Source organism: Olea europaea, chromosome 11, assembly GCF_002742605.1.
Source record: "Olea europaea var. sylvestris chromosome 11, O_europaea_v1, whole genome shotgun sequence".
NCBI classification, from domain to species: domain Eukaryota; kingdom Viridiplantae; phylum Streptophyta; class Magnoliopsida; order Lamiales; family Oleaceae; genus Olea; species Olea europaea.
The window spans coordinates 3,210,930-3,233,505 of record NC_036247.1 but is presented as its reverse complement, the minus strand read 5'-3'; the positions used below and the strand labels follow the sequence as shown (position 1 = coordinate 3,233,505).

At 33.9% G+C, this 22,576-nt stretch overlaps 2 protein-coding genes and 1 long non-coding RNA gene across 4 annotated transcripts; 1 reads left to right on the top strand and 2 right to left on the bottom strand.

The window, feature by feature from the left end:
* Window positions 1-5,569: 5,569 nt before the first annotated feature.
* LOC111402992 lies at window positions 5,570-13,405 on the top strand. 2 transcript variants are annotated; one of them, XM_023031326.1, is made up of 10 exons: window positions 5,571-6,025; window positions 6,454-6,540; window positions 7,807-8,774; window positions 9,635-9,723; window positions 9,839-9,942; window positions 10,024-10,123; window positions 10,560-10,635; window positions 10,733-10,847; window positions 10,925-11,456; window positions 12,576-13,405. In XM_023031326.1, the coding sequence occupies exons 1-10, from the start codon at window positions 5,725-5,727 to the stop codon at window positions 13,066-13,068; spliced, it is 2,865 nt and encodes a 954-aa protein (XP_022887094.1). In that variant the 5' UTR covers window positions 5,571-5,724; the 3' UTR covers window positions 13,069-13,405. The 2 variants fall into 2 exon arrangements, with proteins under 2 accessions (XP_022887095.1, XP_022887094.1); XM_023031327.1 differs by lacking the exon at window positions 6,454-6,540 and having other exon boundaries at window positions 5,570-6,025.
* A 220-nt stretch (window positions 13,406-13,625) lies between these two features.
* Window positions 13,626-15,337, bottom strand: LOC111402993 (60S ribosomal protein L36-2-like). Its single transcript, XM_023031328.1, has 4 exons — window positions 15,192-15,337; window positions 14,719-14,823; window positions 14,061-14,260; window positions 13,626-13,937 (listed from the first exon to the last, which is right to left on the bottom strand). The coding sequence occupies exons 2-4, from the start codon at window positions 14,818-14,820 to the stop codon at window positions 13,907-13,909; spliced, it is 333 nt and encodes a 110-aa protein (XP_022887096.1). The 5' UTR covers window positions 14,821-14,823; window positions 15,192-15,337; the 3' UTR covers window positions 13,626-13,906.
* A 4,265-nt stretch (window positions 15,338-19,602) lies between these two features.
* On the bottom strand, window positions 19,603-21,599 carry LOC111402991. The gene is made up of 3 exons (XR_002704385.1): window positions 21,502-21,599; window positions 21,109-21,379; window positions 19,603-19,870 (listed from the first exon to the last, which is right to left on the bottom strand). It is a non-coding gene; the product is annotated as an uncharacterized LOC111402991 (long non-coding RNA).
* Between the last annotated feature and the right edge of the window lie 977 nt (window positions 21,600-22,576).

The following is a 22,576-nucleotide window of genomic DNA, read 5'->3' as shown; positions in this document are numbered from 1 at the left end:
TATACAGAAAAAGTTTTAATACGATTTTATATAGATAATGCACATCCATTGACATCATCTATGGTCGCTTGATTACTTGATGTGGAAAAAGATCAATTTCGTCCACTTGAAGATGGATAAAAAGTTCTTGGTTCTGAAGTACCATATCTTAGTGCAATTGGAGCATTAACTTATCTTGCAAATTGCACTCGATCCGACATAACTTTTTTTGTAAATCTCCTTATAAGATATAGTTCTACATCAACTCAAAAACATTGGAATGGTGTTAAACATATTTTTCGTTACCTAAAGGGTACTATTGATTTGAGATTATTTTATTCTCAAAAGTCGGGATTTACTTTAGTGGGATATGCAGATGCAGGTTATCTAACTGACCCATATAAAACTAAATCACAAACAGATTATGTGTTTACATGTGGAGGAACGGCTATATCATGGAGATCTGTGAAGCAATTCTTGACAGCTACATCTTCAAATCATTTTGAAATTATTGCAATCCATGAAGCGGGTCGAGAATGTGTATGGTTGAGAAACATGACTCATCATATCCACGCATCATGTGGATTAATTTCAACAAAAGATAGTTCAACAATTTTGTATGAAGACAATGCAGCTTGTATTGCACAACTCAGAGGAGTCTATATCAAATGTGATAAGACGAAACATATTTCTTCAAAATTCTTTCATACACATAAGCTTCAAAGGAATGACGATATTGATATCCAACAAATTCGCTCAAGTGACAATGTGGCCGATTTATTCATAAAAGCACTGTCAACATCCACATTCAATAAATTAGTTCATGAGATTGAAATACCTCGACTCAAAGATTTTCAGTGATCAACATCAGGGGGAGTAGCTGTACTCTTTTTCCTTCGTTTGATTTTTTTCCATTGGGTTTTTATCAAACAAAGTTTTAACGAGACAGATATTTTGTAATGTGTCATTCAAGCGGGAGTGTTGTAAAAGGAAATATTATTAGCGTTTAGAAGTGAATGACAATTATACCCCTACAACCCTAGAAATAATTACTATTTTATCCCTAATTCTACCCTATAAATACAGGATTTTGATTCTTAATAAAACATACAAATCTATTAACTTCCCTTTGTTTTTTTCTCTTTTCTTCACTTTTATAACATATATATATTTATAGTTTTTTAAAAAATATTTAGGGCACCTGCTAATTTCCCTTTATTGTTCTATTAAATCGTTTTCTTTTCTTTTTCTTTTTCCCTTTTTTTTTCTATTTAAAGATGAGGAAAATTATTAGTCAAAATTTATGGAATGTCGAATTCTACAACATTTTTGAAATGTTAAGAATAATGCTTAAAAAGGGTTAAGGGTAATATAATTAAAATTTTACAAAGATTGAAAATGAAAAGTGCAAACTTTTGTTAAAGAAGGATGCAATATTGTTTGAAAGACTACTTTTAATGACCATGGTCAAATAAGGATGCAATTTTGAAGCTCTTGTTTGGTGGAATTTTTCTTTTCATTCAAATTTTTAGGTAGTCAAATTTAATTCTAAATCATCATTTTTGTTGAACTCAATTTTCGATTGGACGGAGTGGTCAATGCTTAAGGCTCCTACATACTTGAAAAAATCGTTGAAGTATGTGGACTTCTTCAATGGTGGGGAAGGCCTTGGTCCCGAGCACTTCGACAATCAAATCAATCAACTTATATTATATGGAACGAACGGAATATTTTGAGTCACGAAGTATGTGTACATCCGGGTTGTAAAGAGAAAACATTAAGCAAGATTACTGCGTAGTGTAAGATTGCATTAACTAAAAAATGACACTAAATGGGAAACTTTATGGTGGAAAGAGATGAAGTGGTTATCATCAATGAAAGATAAATAGCATGATCTTAACGATTGACGTGTAATCCTCGTAGGCATCACTTTCTGCAGTTCTAGGTTCAAATGACATTTAATGATTCTAAAAATTGATCAGTCTATAGCTTAGGTCTAACATTTGAAAAAGTATATTGATAAGTTGATAGAGAGACGTCTACTGCAGAGATATTACATCAATTAATCATAAGAAAGATCATGTACAAAATATCTTTTGAGAGAAATAAAGTTGGAAGATGCTTTGTTGAATCAAAAGCTCGTAGCTTTGAAAATGAGTTGCAACAGAGTGTGGCATTTAGTCTTGTCCATGGAGGGTCAACCTCGACATGGCACTTTTCGACCAAGGTGAAGACATCATTTCAACTTCATCTTTGATGGTCTCGGCTAGGTCAAATAAGCAAGAGATGGGGACTACGAGCCTCGGGTAATTTGTTAGTTGACTGCCACGTAACCGTTGTTGTTGGGGTCTCATATGATGAAGCATAACACCTTTAATTGGACCAATAATTTTTATTTTAAATTCACATTTTATGAGACACACTAACTTACAATATCAAAAAGGTTTGTAAAACAAACGCTAAATATAAGGTTATTAGTTGGAAGAAACTTTTGAGTTTAATTACTAGGTTAGTAATTTTAAAATTTACTTTTAAGAAACTTTATTTTGTAAATATGTTAAGCTTTTCTTTAGAAATTACATTTCTCTTATGAAATCGACAATAAACCTATCCACTAATGAATTCATCTGTCGTGTAATCAATGCTTATGATAAGTAAAGCACCGATGCTTCATAAATCAAGCACTTGTGACATAGCAATCAACTTATTGCTGAATGACAAACTTACCCCCACTTTGTCTACATTATCTAATGAAAATGAGTTTTGAATTAGTGATTTTTCGAAGGAATGTGGACTAAAAAGTAAAAAAAAAATAATAATAAAATTTGAGTTTACGTGTAAAATATTTTATTGTAAGAACAGGTGATTGAAAATGAGTTTAAAAAGAAAAGAATTTTGAAATAATGATAAACAAACATGGCCATAATTTAAATATTGAGACCAAGATAATTGAATTTAGCCGTTGTTTGAGTCTCATTCTCCTAAAAATTCATTTTCAATCACACATTATTTAATAAAATAATATTACGCGTAGACCCAAAACTTTTTTTTTAATTGTAAACCACGCATTCTCCATCAATCTATTATTCAAAATACATTCTTTACCCCAAAATGGGAATCAAACAAGGGCTTAATTTTATTGTATATTTGATATGTCAAATGGGTTTTGATTATCCATTAATGCTATTATTCTTCATACTAGGTGTAACTTGGGCATTCTTTATAAATTTTATGGCATTTCGATCGAGATTTAACCCTACCTTAGAGCAAATAGATGCGAAGTTACCGAGCTCCTTCACTTTGATCGTCTTGTTTTATATCGATACCTATGAGGTTGATAATTTTGAAACAAATTGAATGTAGAGTAAAAAAGAAATACTCGTAAATTACTAACGAAAATGATTGTTCACATTTCCCTTGACAGATTACTGATGTTGCAAGTTTGCAGCACAAGCTTTTTGTGACAAGTAATCTTAACTCCAGTGTAAAATGTAACACATTGGAATGTATCTAACCATTCAAAATTTCCTGTATTAAAATTCATCACATGCAGCATCGATTTGGCTTGTCCCCTACAGTTCGGTCTAGATTTTAAAAAGTCTCTAGACCAAAACCATATGTGTATAGAAGAAATCCTTACAAAAGTTTTGCAGATGCTATGTCTAGCTGTTTTTTGTGTTTTTTGCTATGAACAAATGAAAATTTGCCAAATTTATATCTGCAAAAAACCTTAAAGCAAAATTGTACACCTAGCATTGTTCAAGACTCTAATTTGAAGCGATTGAGTGATTTCTTTTTCTTTCTTTTTTTTTTTTTGTGTGGAATAACGACGAACCATCTATAAGTATTTAATGAATAGTATCACAACCTTTAACTATCATAATTGTTTAAATAGATGAATAATAACTATTTCCAAATATGGTGATAGTAATTATTTTGGTTCGATATGTTTGTTGGTGATTTTAGAAGGAAAAAATACATTACTACCAACTTTAAAAAAATATACTTCAAATTTGACAAACATGTGAAGATCTTTTAAAAATCATGTAGTATTAATCAAAGTGGCAATTAAATAAATTTTATTAATTAAATAAATTAAGGTCACAATAGCATACAATTTACGTTCACAATTATATGAGAGAAGTTACATTGAGGCCTGTCTTCAAGCCCCATCCATTTAGCATTTTTGCAATTATATACTAGTTACAATCATGAACTACAAGTTTTTTAAGTCACAATTTATTTATCGGTCATAAATTATCAAATTAATTTGTCACAGGTTATTTTTCGATCATATATTATTAAATTAATTGATCACAACTTATTTTTTTATCATATATTATCGAATTAACTGATTATAATTATCTAAGTAAATGTTCATAAATTACCTTTCATCTCCCCCATCTCTCCCCTCCATCATCGTCCATGCCACCCAAAAAATACCATCACCTCGAATTCACAATCCCCTACCACTACATCCCAACATTACGAACACATCGTTACCACAACCATAATAAGTACCATCACCTTCAACAAATTATAACCACCATTGCCTGTACCCCACTTGCATCCACCATCACCACCACTACCACCACTGCACCACCACACCACACATTCACACCACAACACACACAACTTCGCCTTGCTAGCACCATCGCACCACAATCTACCATCGAGCACACTGTCACTAGTAAGCAATGTGAGGGTGCATGCAAGCATAGTGGTTGGGCGCCGCTACTTACGAAAGAAGAAAATAGAAACAATAGCTACTTAAAAGGAGAAAACAGGTTTGCGAAATTCCTAACGATGCTGTTGTTGCTACTGGAGGCAGCTTTGACCTAAAGAAGAAGAAAATCTGAATAGTAGCTTTATGAAATTGAGAAACGCCATTGCTATAGTGACGCTCGCCGTTAGCGTTGGAAGCAATGTCAACAACAACAAAAGAAGATTGAAACAATGTCATAAGCAATGGTGCCAACAATCGAGGAATATTGAACCCTTGGGTTTGGAAAATGAATTAGGTTAGGTTGGTGGGTTGTGTCGCGGAATCGAGTAGGTAGAATACACCTAATTTTTGAAAGAAAAAACTTGGTAGCTCATTGTTAAAATGAAAAGATGCAAAATATGATTGGGTTTAATTTATTCTTAGTTTTAGAAGCCGTTGTTTGCTAGATAGATAGATAAAATACTTATATAGACATACAACAAAAACCTATAAATTTCCCTCTTTCGCAATCATTTTAATGAGCCCTTGTTTAATGATCATTATTGTGTAAAAACAATATTTTGAATAGTAATTTTTTGAAGAATATGTAGTTAAAAAATGGAAAAAAAATTGAATTTATATGTAAAATATTTTATTTTGATTGAAAATGAGTATAAAAAATAAATTGTTTTATTTTAAAGGAAGTCGAAAAGGGTAGTTTTAGAGGGAAAATGAGTTCTAGAATAGTGATTTATTATTATTATTATTATTTTAAGAATGTGTAATTAAAAAGTAGAAAAAAATTTAATTTTACGTGTAAAATATTTTAATGTACTAATATTGGATTAAAAATTAGTTTATTGAAAAATTCTTTAAACAGGGCTAAATAAACTTGAAAACCCTAGAAATTATCCTCTTATAGTTTTTCATATTAACCGTCAAATTCCAACAATTTCAACCACTGTATAACAAAATCCTGAGGTTTGTAGTAATTTCACTACTGAATTTCAATGGAGCTTTAAACTGGTGGAATTTCGGAAATGAGCGCCTTTACCGCCACCACATCGTGGTGCCCGAGCTCCTTTCAGCTAAAACTGGCGCTCAATTACCGGAAATCTCCGCCAATTTTTGTATGCACGCGGTTTCAGAAGCTCGATTGCCACAATTTGAATTTCGTGTCGCTGGTGGTTCGTACTAGTGCGGCTAGTGGTAATGGAGTGGAACAGCGCCGCTCTAGAAATTATTCGTGGACAAATCCAAATTCAGATACTTTCTCCGGTTGGTCCAATGCTGACGCTGAAGAACAGTCGGGTGACTCACGCCCCCAGCAATCACTTGCAGGTGACAGCATATCTGTCTATTAACTAATTATTCTTATTGTAGATCTTACTCATTTTATTAAATTGGGTATTTCTGTCTAACAGCAGTTTGTTGATGCATTTGACTGAATGTGATCATTTAAAATTTTGAAATGGAAAAGCAAGTGAAAAACTAGCCATATCTTTGTATGTAGAAGGGATTTTCTATTTTAAATTTCGTTGATTAACGTGCCATTTATTTTTATTTTTTTGATTAAAGGAAGTGGTATGAGTAAAATCTTCCAATAAAAAATTGCCCAATTGAAGTCTATAAGTATGATATTAATTGTAAAAATGACTCAGATAACCTTAGAGGCTGCTGTTGCCATAAATGGTGTATATTTAAGAGTTTTTTGGTACTGGTGGGTTCTCCTATAGACTAATAACACTTGTGAAGTGGTTCTCTTTCAGGGATACTGGGAACAGGAGTTGCAGGGATTCTTTTTGTCACCGGACTCACTTTTGCCACATTGTCCATAAGCAAGCGAGGCACTTCAAGTGAGTCTGTTCTCTCAGACGTGACTGTCTAGTAAGCTAAGCCTAGATATGTGCGTTTTTCGTTAGGATCAAATCGTTGGAAGAAATTATCTATTTAAGAAACATTTTTCACTATTCCTTCAATTAATTAGCCTGAAGCCATCCACTAATGGGCATAATAGGGTTGAGTACTTGTATGTGGAAGTCTGGGGGTTTGTCATTGAATGTATTCTGATTTATTTGTATTAGAATTTGGGTTTTGGGATATCAGGAATTTCCATTCGTTAAATATTAATTCCACATTTCTTTTCTCGATAGTGGATTTCACTCCTATCTGCTGGACATAGGTCCATCCATTGACCAAATCACTTGAATCTTGATTATTTTTGCTTCTTTTTCTTTGTATTTGTTGTCTACTGGATTGCAAGTCCCCTTTATATTTAGGATTGGCCCAATCATTTTTCAACAGATCCTCTACTGGCTTAGGTTGGATTTAGACCAAAGTTTTGAAATCCCCAAGATAATGGCCTACTTTTTCACGTTCACCGTGTAATGCTTGTAGTTATTGATAGACACAAGAATCATGGTATACACTTCTGTGTACTAGCAAAGCGTTAGAGCATCTCTAAGAGTCTATCTATTTTTAAAGAGCATATTCTATTGTTTCAAGAGCACTTACAAATTTAGAGTTAAAATTTTGAAATACTCCAACAAGCTCTTTATATTTAACATTTAATTTTATTACTTCAAAATAATATTTTTTATTTTTCTCTATCTTTTATTTGAACTAGTTTTTCCTTTAGATTATTTTATTATTTTTTTATATTGAAAATTGAAACACTTTAAATGCATTTAATTATAGAGAGTGAGACTCTAAATTAAAATGTTAATTTAAAGAGTGTTTTGGAGCATGATTTTGGAGGTTGACTATTTGAAATAAAGAGCATTTCATGTTTAAAGAGTCTCTTGGAGATGCTCTTACGTATACTGGTGGATATCATATTTACTCCGGTACTGTAATAGGTAAACTTGAAGGGGAAAGAGACACGACTTTGGGCTTTGTTGATTTACTGCATGATGATTTTACTGAAAATGATTGAAGTCACGATATTTATTTCACTCAAGATTGGATCTCTCTACTAGGTGTTCTACCGGTGGCTTCAGCTTCATTAAGCGTCTTTTTATGCATCCATGCTCTGTGCTAGCATCATTATATTTCTGTCTTCAGTTATTGATTATATTGCTCTGATATGTTTATTCACTAGATATGACTTTTTCCCCTCACAGGAGTGAAACAGCAGATGGAGCCACTGACAACACAACAAGAAGAGTCATCGTCCTCTGATAAACATCTTGGTGGAGTTGAAGAGGAGCAAAATATTGAGAAACTTGATATGCAAGAGAGTAGCTATCCAAGCAAAACTGTTGCATACGAGGATCCTTCTTCAGGTGAAAGAAACAGCGAAACTACTGAAAGTAGAATTACTGATGGTACTGTTGCAGGACATTTACCTGAAGATGGTGATGTCACCAGTAATGGTTCTATTCAAAAAGCTGCCCATGGTGAATCAGCAATTAGCAATATTGTGGTTGCTCGTGAAGTGATCAATAAACCACCAGAATCTGATACCACTGATGACTCAAGCATTCAGTGTGAAAGTGGTAACCTTACTGCCGAAAAAACCAATGAAGCAGAAGCTGAGAACCTTCTTGATGACTTTATTCCTGAACAATCAGTCTCTGATGCTAATTCTGCAAATTTAAGCACCAATTTCAGGGGTGGGGTTTCTGGCTTGAATGAGACAGAAAATTCTAACTCTTCATCGGATCCTTCTTCTGTTGAGCCTTCAACATTAAAAATCTCAGTTGAATCAAAGATCGCTGCAGTTTTAGAACCAAGCTTCGGCCATGAAGAGTGTATTGAGTCAAGCAAAGCTGGAGGTGATTCAGTAGACATGGATGATATACATCCCGAAGTGGAAAATATAAATGGAACTGCATTGAATGGAGCTGCTTTTGTGCCGGAAGCAGATTATGATCTTGCATATGAGCAAGATGGCAATGACTTTAATGATATCAATCTTAACAGTTCATCTTTTGAATCTACAAATCCTGAAAAGTTCTTTACTTCAGCTGGCATTCCTGCTCCATCCATTGTCTCTAAGGGTCTGCATGCACTTCCAGGAAGGGTTTTGGTTCCTTCTGTCGTCGATCAACTTCAAGGTCAGGCATTAGCAGCGTTGCAAATTTTAAAGGTACTTTATCAGATTGCTCTAGCCTTTAATTCTGTTTTTGCTAGATCAGCTGTGTAGTTCACATAACTAGTTGCTTCACCTATTTTTATTGGATAATTATCTTTCAATGTGAATATTTAAGCTTTATTTAAGTTACTGAAAAAGATTAGAAGAATTTAATTGAACCGAATTCCTTTAGTATATATAGTACAGTGATTTCTGAACTGTATATTTTATTAAACATGGATTTACTGAGATTTTCGTTTATTTGCTGGATACGAAAATTAATGTTGTTCTTAAACTATTTTTATGTGGAAAGTGATTTACATGGCAGTGCAATAGGAGGGTGTTAAGAGTGCTCTTTTGAAGAACTCATGGAAAAGTATCTTTATGTATATATTAGATGAATTAATTATTAATTAAATAGGTATGAGAACTTTTTTAAAAATTGGACTAGATGCCATGCAACTTCATCAAAACTTCGTATTGTGATTAAAAACCAATCACGCCCGTTAAGAGGGCTTACCTCTTCCTCAGCAATCACTTCATGCATTTTCTACCAGCAGTTTTTGACCTGTTGTAGGTATTTTAAATTAAACCAGAAGTGTTCCAAAGGCCAAAAGATTCATTTGAATTCTAGATTACACAGGTACATATGCACACTTAATTCTCGTGCGAGTGCAGAGCCCTTATGTAATCGGCTTCACTAATAACTTTTACTTTCTTGAAATTAATATGATAAAAAGTAACTCATTCAAGTGGGCAATATAAGATGGCACTGGCATTCCTTAGCTTTCGATAGTGTAGAAATTCAGCTGTAAATTCTGAAGAACAAGTGTGAAGGTTTCCAACCTCAGTTTCAATTTATTGCACGCTTTTAGGTTATTGATGCTCATGCTCAACCAGGAGATCTATGTACTCGCCGGGAATATGCTCGTTGGTTGGTTTTAGCAAGCAATGCTCTTTCAAGGTACTAATTTCTCTTGTTTTATAATAAACGGTGAAAGATATTGATTTGTAGTGTTTGAAATGATTAAGATCAAATGGCTGTATATTGCTATTACAGTATCTCTGAATTATTTTAGGAACACTTCTTCAAAAGTTTATCCAGCTATGTACATTGAGAACATCTCGGAACTTGCATTTGATGACATTACACCTGAAGACCCTGACTTCCCTTCCATTCAAGGTAGGGGCTTGAATATAGAGTGTAATTTGATTGACTTTCCTTTGTTGTGTTCTGGACTCTGAATCAATGGGATGTTTTCAGGCCTGGCGGAAGCTGGACTTATTGCCAGCAAACTTTCGAGACGTGATATGCAGTCATCTTTAGATGAAGACGCAAGTCCTCTATGCTTCTCTCCTGACAGGTAGGTGATATGATTGCTCACTGATATATGTCATTTTTCTCCTACATGATTGGCTTGTATAGTTAATTGAATTGAGCATAGCAGAAGAAAAAGAAAATGGATGCCTTTCTAGGACCTGCATATAGTATATAGAATAGCAATTTTCTTGCTACCTTTCTTGAGTCTATTTAAATTCTCTCTTTTATTGAACCTTTTTCTTCATTCTTTATTCTGTGGTTTCATGTGCTTTTTAGCTATAAAATCATCTGGAGCCTTTGTCTGATCAACATATTTTACTTTATGGTAACTCTTCAGTCATTTCCCTGTCTTGTGTCTTTCCTACTCGAACTGTTCTTGCACACCCGAGTTTGTGTTGCTTATGAATATAGCATATTGTGGGCTTATGGCATTTTCTGCTTCCAACTCTTGAACTATTTCTCAAACTGTTGTGTTGCAGCCCGTTGTGTCGTCAGGATCTCGTGAGTTGGAAGATGGCCCTAGAGAAAAGGCAGCTACCAGTAGTTGATAGAAAGGTTATGCAAATTCGATAATGTATGCTTTTATTTACTTATTGTGGATAGCATAGCATTGAGATCATATTCTAATCAACCTGCCCTTTTCTGCAACCAGACCTTGCAGCAGCTATCTGGTTTCATAGATATTGACAAGATCCATCCAGATGCATGGCCTGCTCTTGTAGCTGATTTAGCTGCTGGAGAACAAGGGATTATAACCCTAGCACTTGGTGAGTTTCATCCATGTCATCATTTTCGTCTAACTTACTTTCTTATATGGAGTTAAGCCATCCTATTACTACGATAGGATATACAAGACTATTCCAGCCAGAAAAACCTGTAACAAAAGCACAAGCTGCTATTGCCCTTGCAACTGGTGATGCTTCTGCCATTGTTAGCGAGGAACTTGCACGTATTGAGGCTGAAACTATGGCAGAAAAGGCTGTAGCTGCTCATAGTACTCTAGTTGCTCAAGTTGAAAAGGATCTCAATGCTAGTTATGAGCAGGAGCTTTTTCTGGAAAGGGAAAAGATTAATGCTGTTGAGAAATTGGCAGAGGAGGCAAGAAGAGAGTTGGAGAGGATGAGGGCTGAACGGGAAAATGAAAGTTTTACCTTAATGAAGGAACAAGCTGCTGTGGACTCAGAAATGGAAGTTCTTTCTAAGTTAAGGCGTGAACTGGAGGAACAATTGCAAACCCTTATGAGTAATAAGTTCGAGATTTCCTATGAAAAAGAAAGGCTTAACCAGCTTCGGAGGGATGCAGAAACTGAGAATCAAGAGATTTCCCGGTTACAGTATGAGCTGGAAGTTGAGCGAAAAGCCTTATCCATGGCTAGGTGAGAAACCTCTCTTTCATCTTTACATTTGAATAGAGGCTTCTCGAGTGGTTAAAAATTATATATATAATGATAAAGGGATTGCATGTGTTTATATCATAAAACTTTGAAGATAATATTCCCTCTAATTTGCATTCTAATTAGATTTGTGTGTCATTGTCTAAGCAGTATAACTTGGTCATAGGTGTGGCCTGCAATTCCTTTTCCTTTTGGCCAATGTCTGTCTACATGGCCACTTTTAACGGGTTATTTTTTTATGAAAATTTTTCACGGATATGTTGTGAGACACATTTCCTGGATTATCAAGGCAAAAATATATAGCACAAAGTAACCATCAAAATAAGCTCCTTCATTCGAGTATATCAAAAGATTTCTTTATAGATTGTTTCTTGCAATGTCAAGATTGTTATATCTCTATAGTTTCTTTCCTGCTGATTTTTACCTTTATGTTCTCTTCTGGAGAGTTTTTTCACCTCATGGCAAAATTATTATCAGGTAAATTTACCAGGGAGACATCCTCTGGAGAGTTTTTTTTTCCCCTCGTGGCAAAATAAGTAACAGATAAATTTACCAGGAAGACATCCTATTCTTTCTACCATTAACTTAACCTTCTAAATGCTTTAGCCGGTATCATCCCTGTGACAGAATAGGGTCAAAATTGATCATTGAACTACTAACATAGCCATTGGTGGTTTGTCTCTGTTATACTGATGGATGGGCAACACCATGGGACTGAACATGTCAAAAGATCTGCTCTTGTGCGTAGTACAGAATTTTGGAAAAAGTGTCTATGGTGTCTAGGGAGTTTAACATTTGGGGGTTGGGGGGTGGGGGTGTGGTGGACATTTTAACTACCCTCCACAGTTTTTGCTTTTGGTTACTAAGAGTTGAATGTTGATCTCTCTGAGAAATGTAGGAAGGTTTCGATAAGAAAGACGAGGTGATTGCAATTTTGATTTTAATCTCTCTCTGAGACATCTCAAAAGAGAGGGAAGCAGAAAAACAATATGTTTCATGAAGTAGAAGAAGAATATAAAAATAATACTTGAAACGATGATTCTATTGTTTTCTTATTATTTTTAAATTATTTAACTCACGTTCATATTTTATTTTACCCAGATCTTGGGCTGAAGACGAGGCGAAAAGAGCAAGAGAGCAATTAAAAGTCCTGGAGGAGGCCAGAGAGCGTTGGGAGGAGCAGGGCCTTAAAATTGTGGTTGACAATGATCTGCGCAAAGAAGAAGATGCTGCAGTTACATGGCTTGCTACTGGAAAGCAGCTCTCAGTTGAAGGAACTGTTGGAAGGTCTGAGAATTTGGTGGACAAGCTTAGGGCGATGGCAGACAAAGTGAGGGGTAAATCAAAAGATACTATTAGTAAAATCATTGAGAAAATACTTCTCTTGATATCAATGTTGAAGGAGAAGTTCTTAAACATAGGCAGAGGGGCAGGCGATATAAAAGATGCTGCTAAATCAAAATTGGAAAGTTCTTTACAAGAGGTAAGGCAAAACTCTGTCAAATTTACTTCAGCTGTTAAGGAAGGCACAAAGCGAGCAGCTGGAAACTGGAAAGAAGGGGTCGAGAGAATATCCCAGAAGTTCAAGACATGATTTCATGTTGTAATTTTTCAATTGCGTCCTTTTTTTATATAGACTGTAATGGCCATGGAAAAGCTGCTTTACTGCTTGTTGGGCTTCTGTTCACCAAAATAGAGAAGAATGCAGTATAAGAAACTGATAGCATCAATGAATGTTGTCGCATGTTATCGTTAAATAATTGTAAAGGAAATTGTAGAATTGTAATATTTCCTTCGTACTGTGGTGGTCGATTATTGATATGGATAATTAAACCCCGCATTTGGGTCAAGTAGTTTTAATTATGAGTCAACTTGATACTGCTTTGTCAGGAAAATTTGAAGGAGAAATGATCATCTTGCTTTCTATTTTAGCAATGACACCATAAAAAAGTGACCTAATAGCCTCTTTCCTTGGCAGCATGTTTGGCTAAGCTTAAAAGTAAGCGGGAAGCATATTTTTGTTTCTAATCATTACTTGAATAAGCAAATTACGTAACGACTAACAAAAGTGAATAAAATTTGCAGTAGCTAGATATTTGAACAGGATCAGATCCTTTGTAAATTCAAATCTAAATGGCCTGGAAATACTCGTTCCCGTTAACTAAATTTCCTTCGATCTTGAAAGTGTTCATAAGTTTATGCAGAACAAGAACAGTTATCAGAAGAACAAAATACTCTCGGTCATCAGATAGGTTACATAATAAAATTTAAAAGTAACTCCAACATGATAAAAAAAGGTCCTTAATTTAATAATGTCTAAATACCAACAAAACATACTTAAAGCTTAATGAAAATGCATAAACTAATACACTTCTAATCAAATACTCTGATTCAAGATCTACTTCCAAAACTGAAAGCCTAAGATAAAAGCTTCACTTTTTCTTTTCACCACCTCCAGCAGCCCTGCATAAATTTCCAAAATAATATAAGCAAAAAAGGATTAAGGAATCAATTATATAAAGACCATGGCAAATTCCTGGTATTATGAAACTTGGAAAGAACAATAATATCACTTGGGAAAATTACCTCATCTTGCGGAGAACACTAGACATTTCCTCTCTCTTCTTCTTTGCCCTCTTGTGAGTGCCTAACTTTCTTTTAGCAACCTTCAAAGCACGTTTATCCTTTCCAACTTTCAAAAGCTCAGTGATCCTCTTCTCATATGGTGCAAATCCAGCAACTTCCCTAATAAGGCTCCTCACAAAATGTACTCTCTTGCTTGTTTTCTGAATTAATCCCAAATTGTTTACAGCAAGGGTCAGAATTTTTGCGTCTAACTTAGCTAGAAAAAGAATTTATGAATTGTGAATTGTAGATATTAGCTTATGCTTTATTAACCTAAAAAACTAATCTACTTAACAAAAGTCTGAATTTCTCGAACAGGCTTGTTAAATGGTTATTAAGATATCTGTACAGCACATAATAATAGACAAAACAACCATGATTCAAGGAACAATCTTCCAGCTTAAAATTAAATATGCATACAACCTATCATTTCATCATTCTTGCTGAAGTATATGGTAAATTGGAAGAAAAAGTCTTAACATAAAAAATTGTAATATATCATCAAAAGCTTGATCTGCTAGAACAAGTGCAATCATTCAAAACCATTATGAGTTTCCTTAGGCAGAAATACTCTTAACAAATTAGTAAGAAACTAGACAAAGGGCATAGAAGAACTCACTCCTTTTCTAGCAGACGGGCGGGGTGCCAATTCCTTTGGGGTCACTACATGGCCTTTGTTCAAACCCACAAATAGACCAGTGTTCGGCTGCTTTGGAGCCATTACCTATATTAGAACATTAAAGCACAGTCCCAGATAGTTATTTCTCTTGCATGTTTATCACACAAATCTGAAAACATTAACGCTATTATCTTAATATAATTTCGATCAAAGCGACAGAAATCGTTCCAAGTATACTCGATATAACTTTACAAACAGAAATGCTATTATTGAGCATCAATGAATCCGTAGAATTTTTTTCTTTTTTATTTTAAATAATTTTCAACATATTTACACAGATATACAAATTGTTCACTGATTCAGCACACTCAAAAATGTCGAAACTAAACACTGTTGTATACATTCGTACACATTTACAGAAAGCTAGGCATACACAATTGTAAACGTAACCAAGCTAACAGATGGGAGATTACCTTTCCTTTGATCTCTCTGGTCTGTGGAGGCCACCGTTAAAAGAACTAGGGTTTAACCCCCAATATTTATACTATAATAATGGTGTCGTGAGATACGACGGAGTTTCTATACCTAGTTCATCTGGCTGATTATTATAGCCCATTGGGCCATGTTGAACATGGATCCGTTCTTGCAATTCAGTCTACTCAAAGGTTGAATGAACATATTTAAAAAAAGGAAAAATTCACAAACCAGATTTTAACTATGAAGAATTCACAAATCAGGTTTTTATCTAATTAATTAAAAAATATTTATAAATTAAATATAATAAAGTCACAATTATACAATTAATGATCACATGTATGTACATAATTATATGTCACAACTTATTTATTGGTCACACATTATCGAATTAATTCGTCATAACTTATTTCGAGGTCACAAATAAAAACTTTCATAGATCACAATTTATTTCATTGGTCACAGATCAAAAAATTATAGTCACAATTTATCTATCAATCACATATTTTTAAATTCATTGGTCACAAATTATCAAATTTTAATGTTACAATTAAATAATTGGTCATGAGTAACCGAATAATTGGTTATAGGTCAAATAGTCGATCACACACCACCAACAATTCCACTGTTACCACCGCCACTTGTAACCATCCTCACCTTGCCACCAACACCATGATATCGCCACCAAAAATCTCCACGACCGCCACCATCAAATACAACAACAATTCCCAACCCACAACCTCGCCACAATCTCCACTGCCACTAGAAATCACTACAACCAACAAGACTAGAACCACCACCAAACACGTCCAATAATATACCACCTCCCAACCTCACCAACACCACCCAAATCATTATTGCCAACATGAGCATTGCCGCTCATCGCCACCAAAAATCTCCACGACCGCCACCATCAAATACAACAACAATTCCCAACCCACAACCTCGCCACAATCTCCACTGCCACTAGAAATCACTACAACCAACAAGACTAGAACCACCACCAAACACGTCCAATAATATACCACCTCCCAACCTCACCAACACCACCCAAATCATTATTGCCAACATGAGCATTGCCGCTCCCATCACCACCACGACCGTCCTACCAGATCCCCTGCACGACCATCGCCACACCATCACCTTACAACATCACCAACACCTAGGGTTGTAAATGGATCGGATCTGCCCAAATTCGATCCGATCCATTAAGAAAATTATCTTATCCGATCTGATCCATAATCTAACATATATTTGATTATTAAATCTATATTTGATCTGTCGTGTTGTCGGATATCTGATTCGATAACCCGATCCGAAATTGAAAAAATTAGAAAAATAAAAAATTTAGTCAACTTCTTATTGCCTAGATAGCTTTTTTACCCAATTCTTTGCCTACGTAATTATAGATTGTAAATTTTATGATATTCTAGTAAATATTCGATGTGGGGAGTAATAAGTTGAAAATAATAAAAGCAATTCTAATGTCGACTCCTTTGGTTGTTTAATTTATAAAATAAATTAAATATTATTTTTATATTATCTTAATTAATAAAAAATTAAATCTCTTCGTATATTTCAATTAGCAACATTATACTATTATCTAATATTATTAGTTATTTGAAAATTATGTTTAAGTATAATACAAGTTTCAAAATAAAAATAAAAATAAAAATAAATTTATGTGTAATAAATTATGAAATAATATATAAAATATATTATATTATTATAATAAATCAGATCAGATTGACCTATATCCATATTTGTTTTATTTAGTTAATGAATTATCGAATTTGAATCTTAATCGGGTTATCGGACTGATGTCCTAAATCCATCTGCCGTTAATTTCATCGAATTCGGATTGAATTCGAATTAAAGTTCAATCCATTGATAGCCCTATCAACACCACCCACATCCACGCTGCACGGAGGAAACTATTACAGCGTCGCCATCACATCACCATCATCGACCGCCACCGCCACCATTAACACCCCACCAACACTTTCAACCAAAATCGTCGCCAGATCGAAAAACCCAAAAAATTCCCTAGAAAGTGCAGATCGAAACTGTAACTTCATGCTGCTACGAATGTCGCCTCCCCCATGTAGGTACCAGAGCATCTCCTTGGCATCGGTTGCAGTTTTTGAATGGATAGCCACGTTGAAAAGAGAGACGGTAGAGACGGGCACAAACCATCATCTGCAAATCGGAAAGAGAAAGATAAATGCAACATCGAAACGTTGCATTCACAGCAGCATCACCTCCACACGCTGACGAATTTCCTTCATCATCATTGCAGTGTTTGAATGGGTCGTCGGCGTCGAGAATAGAGAAGCCAGCGTCGAGAAGAGAGAATGAAGAGATGAGATTGAAAATGGGTAAAATGATTAGGATTTTTAATTGAATTGGGTGGATTAATTATATATAATACCTGATTTGTGAATAATAAAATTTTATACTTGATTTTTTGTAATTTTTAAATAATTGGTATTATGTAATTTTCACTTTAAAAATATATAAAAATTAACTAATTTATGTTATTTCAATAAATTTTGAGGGAAAATTAGGATAATTGAGTTTTACAATAACACTACGCTATTTTTTGGAGGAAAATGTATTTTGAAATAGTGATTTTTAGAAGAACGTGTAATTAAAAAAAAATTAAATTGAGTTTAGGTGAACTATTTTATGGAAGAATGTGTGGATAAAAACTAGTTTTGAAAAAAATGAGTTTTTAAAGAAATAAAAATGAGTTTTTGAAGAATAGAACCCAAACACGGGTTAAATAACTTAGCGACACAATTCAAAATTTAGTCCATGTATGGTGGAGGCTAAAATAAGATGTTGATAAAAGTTAATGAAACATGTGATTAAAAAAGTTGTGAGTTTCATTAAATATATAATTAAAATTAGTTGTTAACTGTAATTTTGATAAAAATTTAGATTATAATTTCTATCAAACTGGAGTTTACATAGATGTGCTTCATATTCGGTTGGAGTTCGCTCCTAGAAATATAGCCATTAGGGGTGGACATGATTCCATTTGGCTATGGTTTTTAGAGAATTGAATCGAACCATAAACCAATTGTTTTGTTAGTAATATAACTTAAATAAAAAATATAAATATCAAACATTTAGTAAGTTTAAATTATCAATTATCAATACTTCAAAAGTTCAAACTGACAAACAAAATATAAACGAATGCTTCTTTACCAAAAAGTTAATAACATCAAGTTTCATGATAGAAACTTAGCACTTACTATCCAGAAAATCATTAAACGTTTAATACTTCATTGCTTCGCTTGAGGGATATGAAGGGCAAAGTTTGGGACTCTTTAAGGGTTTGAATTTGGAGTAATACCATTTATGGATTGTACAAAAATAATAACTATTGGACCAGCTTCAATTAATACAAGATTAAATTCATATAAAAATAAAATTATAAAATAAGTTTGGTTCTCGATTCTAGAACACCAAAACCAAATGGTTCTCGATATTAAGAACCAAAACCATTCTATTTTTTTTTTATTTTTTTTTTGTGGAACTGAACCGAACTGCTTAGTTTAGTTTGGTTTGATTTAGTTCTGGTTTGACTTGGTTTGATCTCGACATTTTGTCCACCCCTAATAGCCATCCCTACCCCTCAAGTACATTACATGATTACACACAATCTTTTGATACAAAAATTTGTATTTTAATTATTTCATGGCATGAGTAAATTTTTGAACATTTTATTCTAAAAATAGAAGTGAATCCCTCAAAATTTTTAGATAATAATAAGTAATATCAATCTTTGAGTTTAACTGAATTTGTTATTTTGTCCACCCCTAATAGCCATCCCTACCCCTCAAGTACATTACATGATTACACACAATCTTTTGATACAAAAATTTGTATTTAAATTATTTCATGGCATGAGTAAATTTTTGAACATTTTATTCTAAAAATAGAAGTGAATCCCTCAAAATTTTTAGATAATAATAAGTAATATCAATCTTTGAGTTTAACTGAATTTGTTTACAATTTATAAACTTATATCCACCTATAAATATCCTTACTTTAACATCGTTGAACTCCCAAAAAAAAACCGACAGCGCTATACTCCGAACCACAAATAACAAAAGATTAAGCCCTTGTTTGAGTTATATTATTGGAATGAAAATACATTTTTGAATAGTATATTGATAAGAAATGTGTAATTAAAAAATAAGGAAATGTCTTGAATTTGCGTGTAATATTATTTTATTAAAGAATGTGTGATTAAAATGATGTCAAATCACTGTTGAAAAATGTATTTTTTTCAAAGAACGTGGCTCAAACAAGGCCTGAAACTGGAAACCAAAACGGAAGCAAAAGATCATAATGACCCATAGTGCACACTCAAATGCCCAAGAAAATTAACCAAGAACATGAATAAAAGTGAAAAAAATAGTTATTGCAAATTTCTCAAAACCAACAGTGTCATAGAGCAGAAATGCCCGACTTGTCCAATTGAAAATGGAAGGCTACAAAAAAAGAGTAAACATCAATGTTGAGCTATATAGAAGGCATTTTCTAGAGAGCGAGAAGATTTTAAAGCTCGACTCTTCATGAGAGCCTGCACAACATCCTGATAATCTTTAAGCAGTTGTCTCCCCTTTATCTAGGCACAACACTTCGTATTACAGATGTAGATTACCTGAAATGGGAATTGAGCACTTACACACATAAATCGTCACAGTCCAATATAGTTAGATAGACACAATCAACTATTGAAGAAGAACGACAACCAGAGTATACATATGAATCTAAAATTCCTGCTAAACTAATAAACGTCATTTAAATCCACTGGACCTACAGAAAATGTGTTGCTACCCTCACTGAGCATTTTCCTGTTTTTGTTCAGATTAATAGATTATCATAAACCTTTTAGAATGTGGACCTCTATTAAGAATTCCCAAGGAATACAAGCATCTAAAAGATATATGATACTGTGTCCAATTCTAAATTTCATTTATACGCATTACAGCAACAAAGAGAAATAAATGCAATAGCTAAAATGATGATAGGCAAAGCAGTTTCAAGTATGTGAAGAGTTTATTTCTTTATGTCACTAATGTATAAATTGAGGATTCCTCCAATCTTTCATAACATATGGTCTAATATCTTGATATTAAGTTGTGAAGCCTAATTATTGTCGTCATGTGGCCTTAAATAGGAAGCCTTTGTCGGGGTTTAAATATCATCATCAAAGGAGAGATAGATCTTAGAAAATTGGGCGTTCGATTTGTTCTCTTGTAAACTTCTTTTCATTAAAGTGAGTTACTGCAGCGATGGAAGAAGATATATTCTCACACTCAAGCGACCATCTATAAATCTTGTGCGTTTGTTTTTTTTCTTTTTCTTTACCGAGATCATTGTTCTTTGTGGTATCGAATTAGAATTTCTAATTTTCAGTACCATGTAGTTCAGGACATCAAATTTTCAAAAAATGTGGGAGGGAGGCAAATCAAGAGATTCACGAGGAAGATACTCATCCTAAACATCAAGTACGGATACAGATCTCTCTTCCATAGCTCCAAAAACTCTCACTTGCTCAAGAATTTTCTCTCGCTGGCCGGTTCTACTTAAGAAGCATCAGATATTTTCCTAGTCTTCACATAAAAAGACATTGAATAACTTACTCTCTTCTCACTTTCGAGTAAAAACAATTACGTATTTCCAGCTTTAACCTACTCTCAAAACTTATTACTTATAAGCGAACCTTAAACTTTAGCAAACATGGTCTAGCCTTTGTAGAGATAGAAAGGTTCTGGATTTCTAACACGATTCAGATTCAACCCATACTGAGGATTCCAATTTAAAATTCTGCAGCTATAACAACCATAAATACAAATTCTGCGAAACAAAATTGTAAAAAGTGTAGCTGAAACTTACAATTAAACAGCAGCGTTTAACTATTTGCGGGAATCCGAAGATGTCTTCGCACTTTTTATGGAACATGAAGATCTGAAAGCTTCAATCTGCGATTGGCATTTGAAATAATCCCCTTTGTTTTCCTCCAAACATTTCTTCAGAGCCTCCACGTCACATGGTGACATTATCTTCTTTGTACTGCTCCTGTAGTTATCCACCATTCCTTCCATTTTCTTCAAATCCAATACTCGGATTACAGCGAGTAAAGGTCGATTATCTGAAACGACAATTTCTTGCTCATCCAACAAGTCAGCTTACCAAATTACATCAAACTAGGGTTTATAATTACATAAACAATTGATTGAAGAAATTAGCTAAATAGATTGCAAAGAATATATTAGAATAGAAAATTACCAGAATCTAGTGTATTTGTCGCCTATAGATGCTAATTGAAAGAACCGTAGAGAATGAAGGAGAAAGAAAAATAGAGGAACTTCCTTCTATTTAATACTGAGGCTAACTTGCTATTCATACAAGAATTTGAGGACCCGTTGTGTAATTTCTTCGAGTCAGTATACTCTGACAGTGAGCGTATGGTCACTCTGGTGTGCGCTGAAAAGGGCAAGACTGCGACGAACTGACGAAAATACCCTCGTTTTTAAATTTAAGAGCGTCGGAGCGAAAGAGAGTGCTCAGACCAGAGTTTGAATAAAACCTCAACGGCTATATTCATTCACATTCATCTCTGCTTCTTGTTTCCATGTTCCATCCATGTTATTGTTCCTACTTCCTACTGCTGGTTCTGTTTGTGGATTGCTTTGAGAGTCGGAGGTGCACAAGTAATCCTATTATTCATCTCTCCAGCGTTAAGAAATTGTGAAATTTTTCCATGGATTCAGTAACGACAGACCCAAACCGTGTTAAAGTTGGCAAGGGGTCAAGTGCATCAAAGAAAGTCAGAATTATTGGGAAAATCAGGTTTTTCACAGATCAAGAATCTCAATCTCTGACCCAAGAATCGAAAAAATGGATCACGGTTAAGTGTTAAGAAATCTCAAGAAGAAGATTCATTTTGTAAAGTTACGGTTTCTTATGAATCTCAATTAACCTGGTAACTTCATTTTCCTTTTTTTTTTTTTTGTTTACTTTGCAGAAAATTTTGCATTTATGTAATTGTAAAACGACCGAGTGCGTATTCGAATACATGTATTTTTTTTTCTTCTATAGATTTTACTCTACAGCTTGTTTATTTTTCATGTTTGTATTTTAATTTAATTAATTATTTTTTACATTTGTGCTGAATTTATTTTGTTAGCGTTAATGTCTTGCGTATTGTATGGTAGTTAGAATTCGATTCGCTTGATTTTTTGAGATTATGCGTTATTTTATTATCTCTTGTTCAATATCCTAATATTTGAATTTTTGTAGGATGGAGTATCATTTAGATAGGGAGTTAAGACAGATGGCAGGGAAAGCTACTTGGAACAGT

Coding starts and splice junctions, on each gene's coding strand:
- LOC111402992 (XM_023031326.1), top strand. CDS start 5,725: ATGAGCGCCTTTACCGCCACCACATCGTGGTGCCCGAGCTCCTTTCAG. Junction 10,124..10,559: donor CTATGCTTCTCTCCTGACAG/GTAGGTGATATG, acceptor GTTGTGTTGCAG/CCCGTTGTGTCGTCAGGATC. Junction 11,457..12,575: donor AAAGCCTTATCCATGGCTAG/GTGAGAAACCTC, acceptor TATTTTACCCAG/ATCTTGGGCTGAAGACGAGG.
- LOC111402993 (XM_023031328.1), bottom strand. CDS start 14,820: ATGGCTCCAAAGCAGCCGAACACTGGTCTATTTGTGGGTTTGAACAAA. Junction 14,261..14,718: donor GCCCGTCTGCTAGAAAAGGA/GTGAGTTCTTCT, acceptor GGATTAATTCAG/AAAACAAGCAAGAGAGTACA. Junction 13,938..14,060: donor AGTGTTCTCCGCAAGATGAG/GTAATTTTCCCA, acceptor AAATTTATGCAG/GGCTGCTGGAGGTGGTGAAA.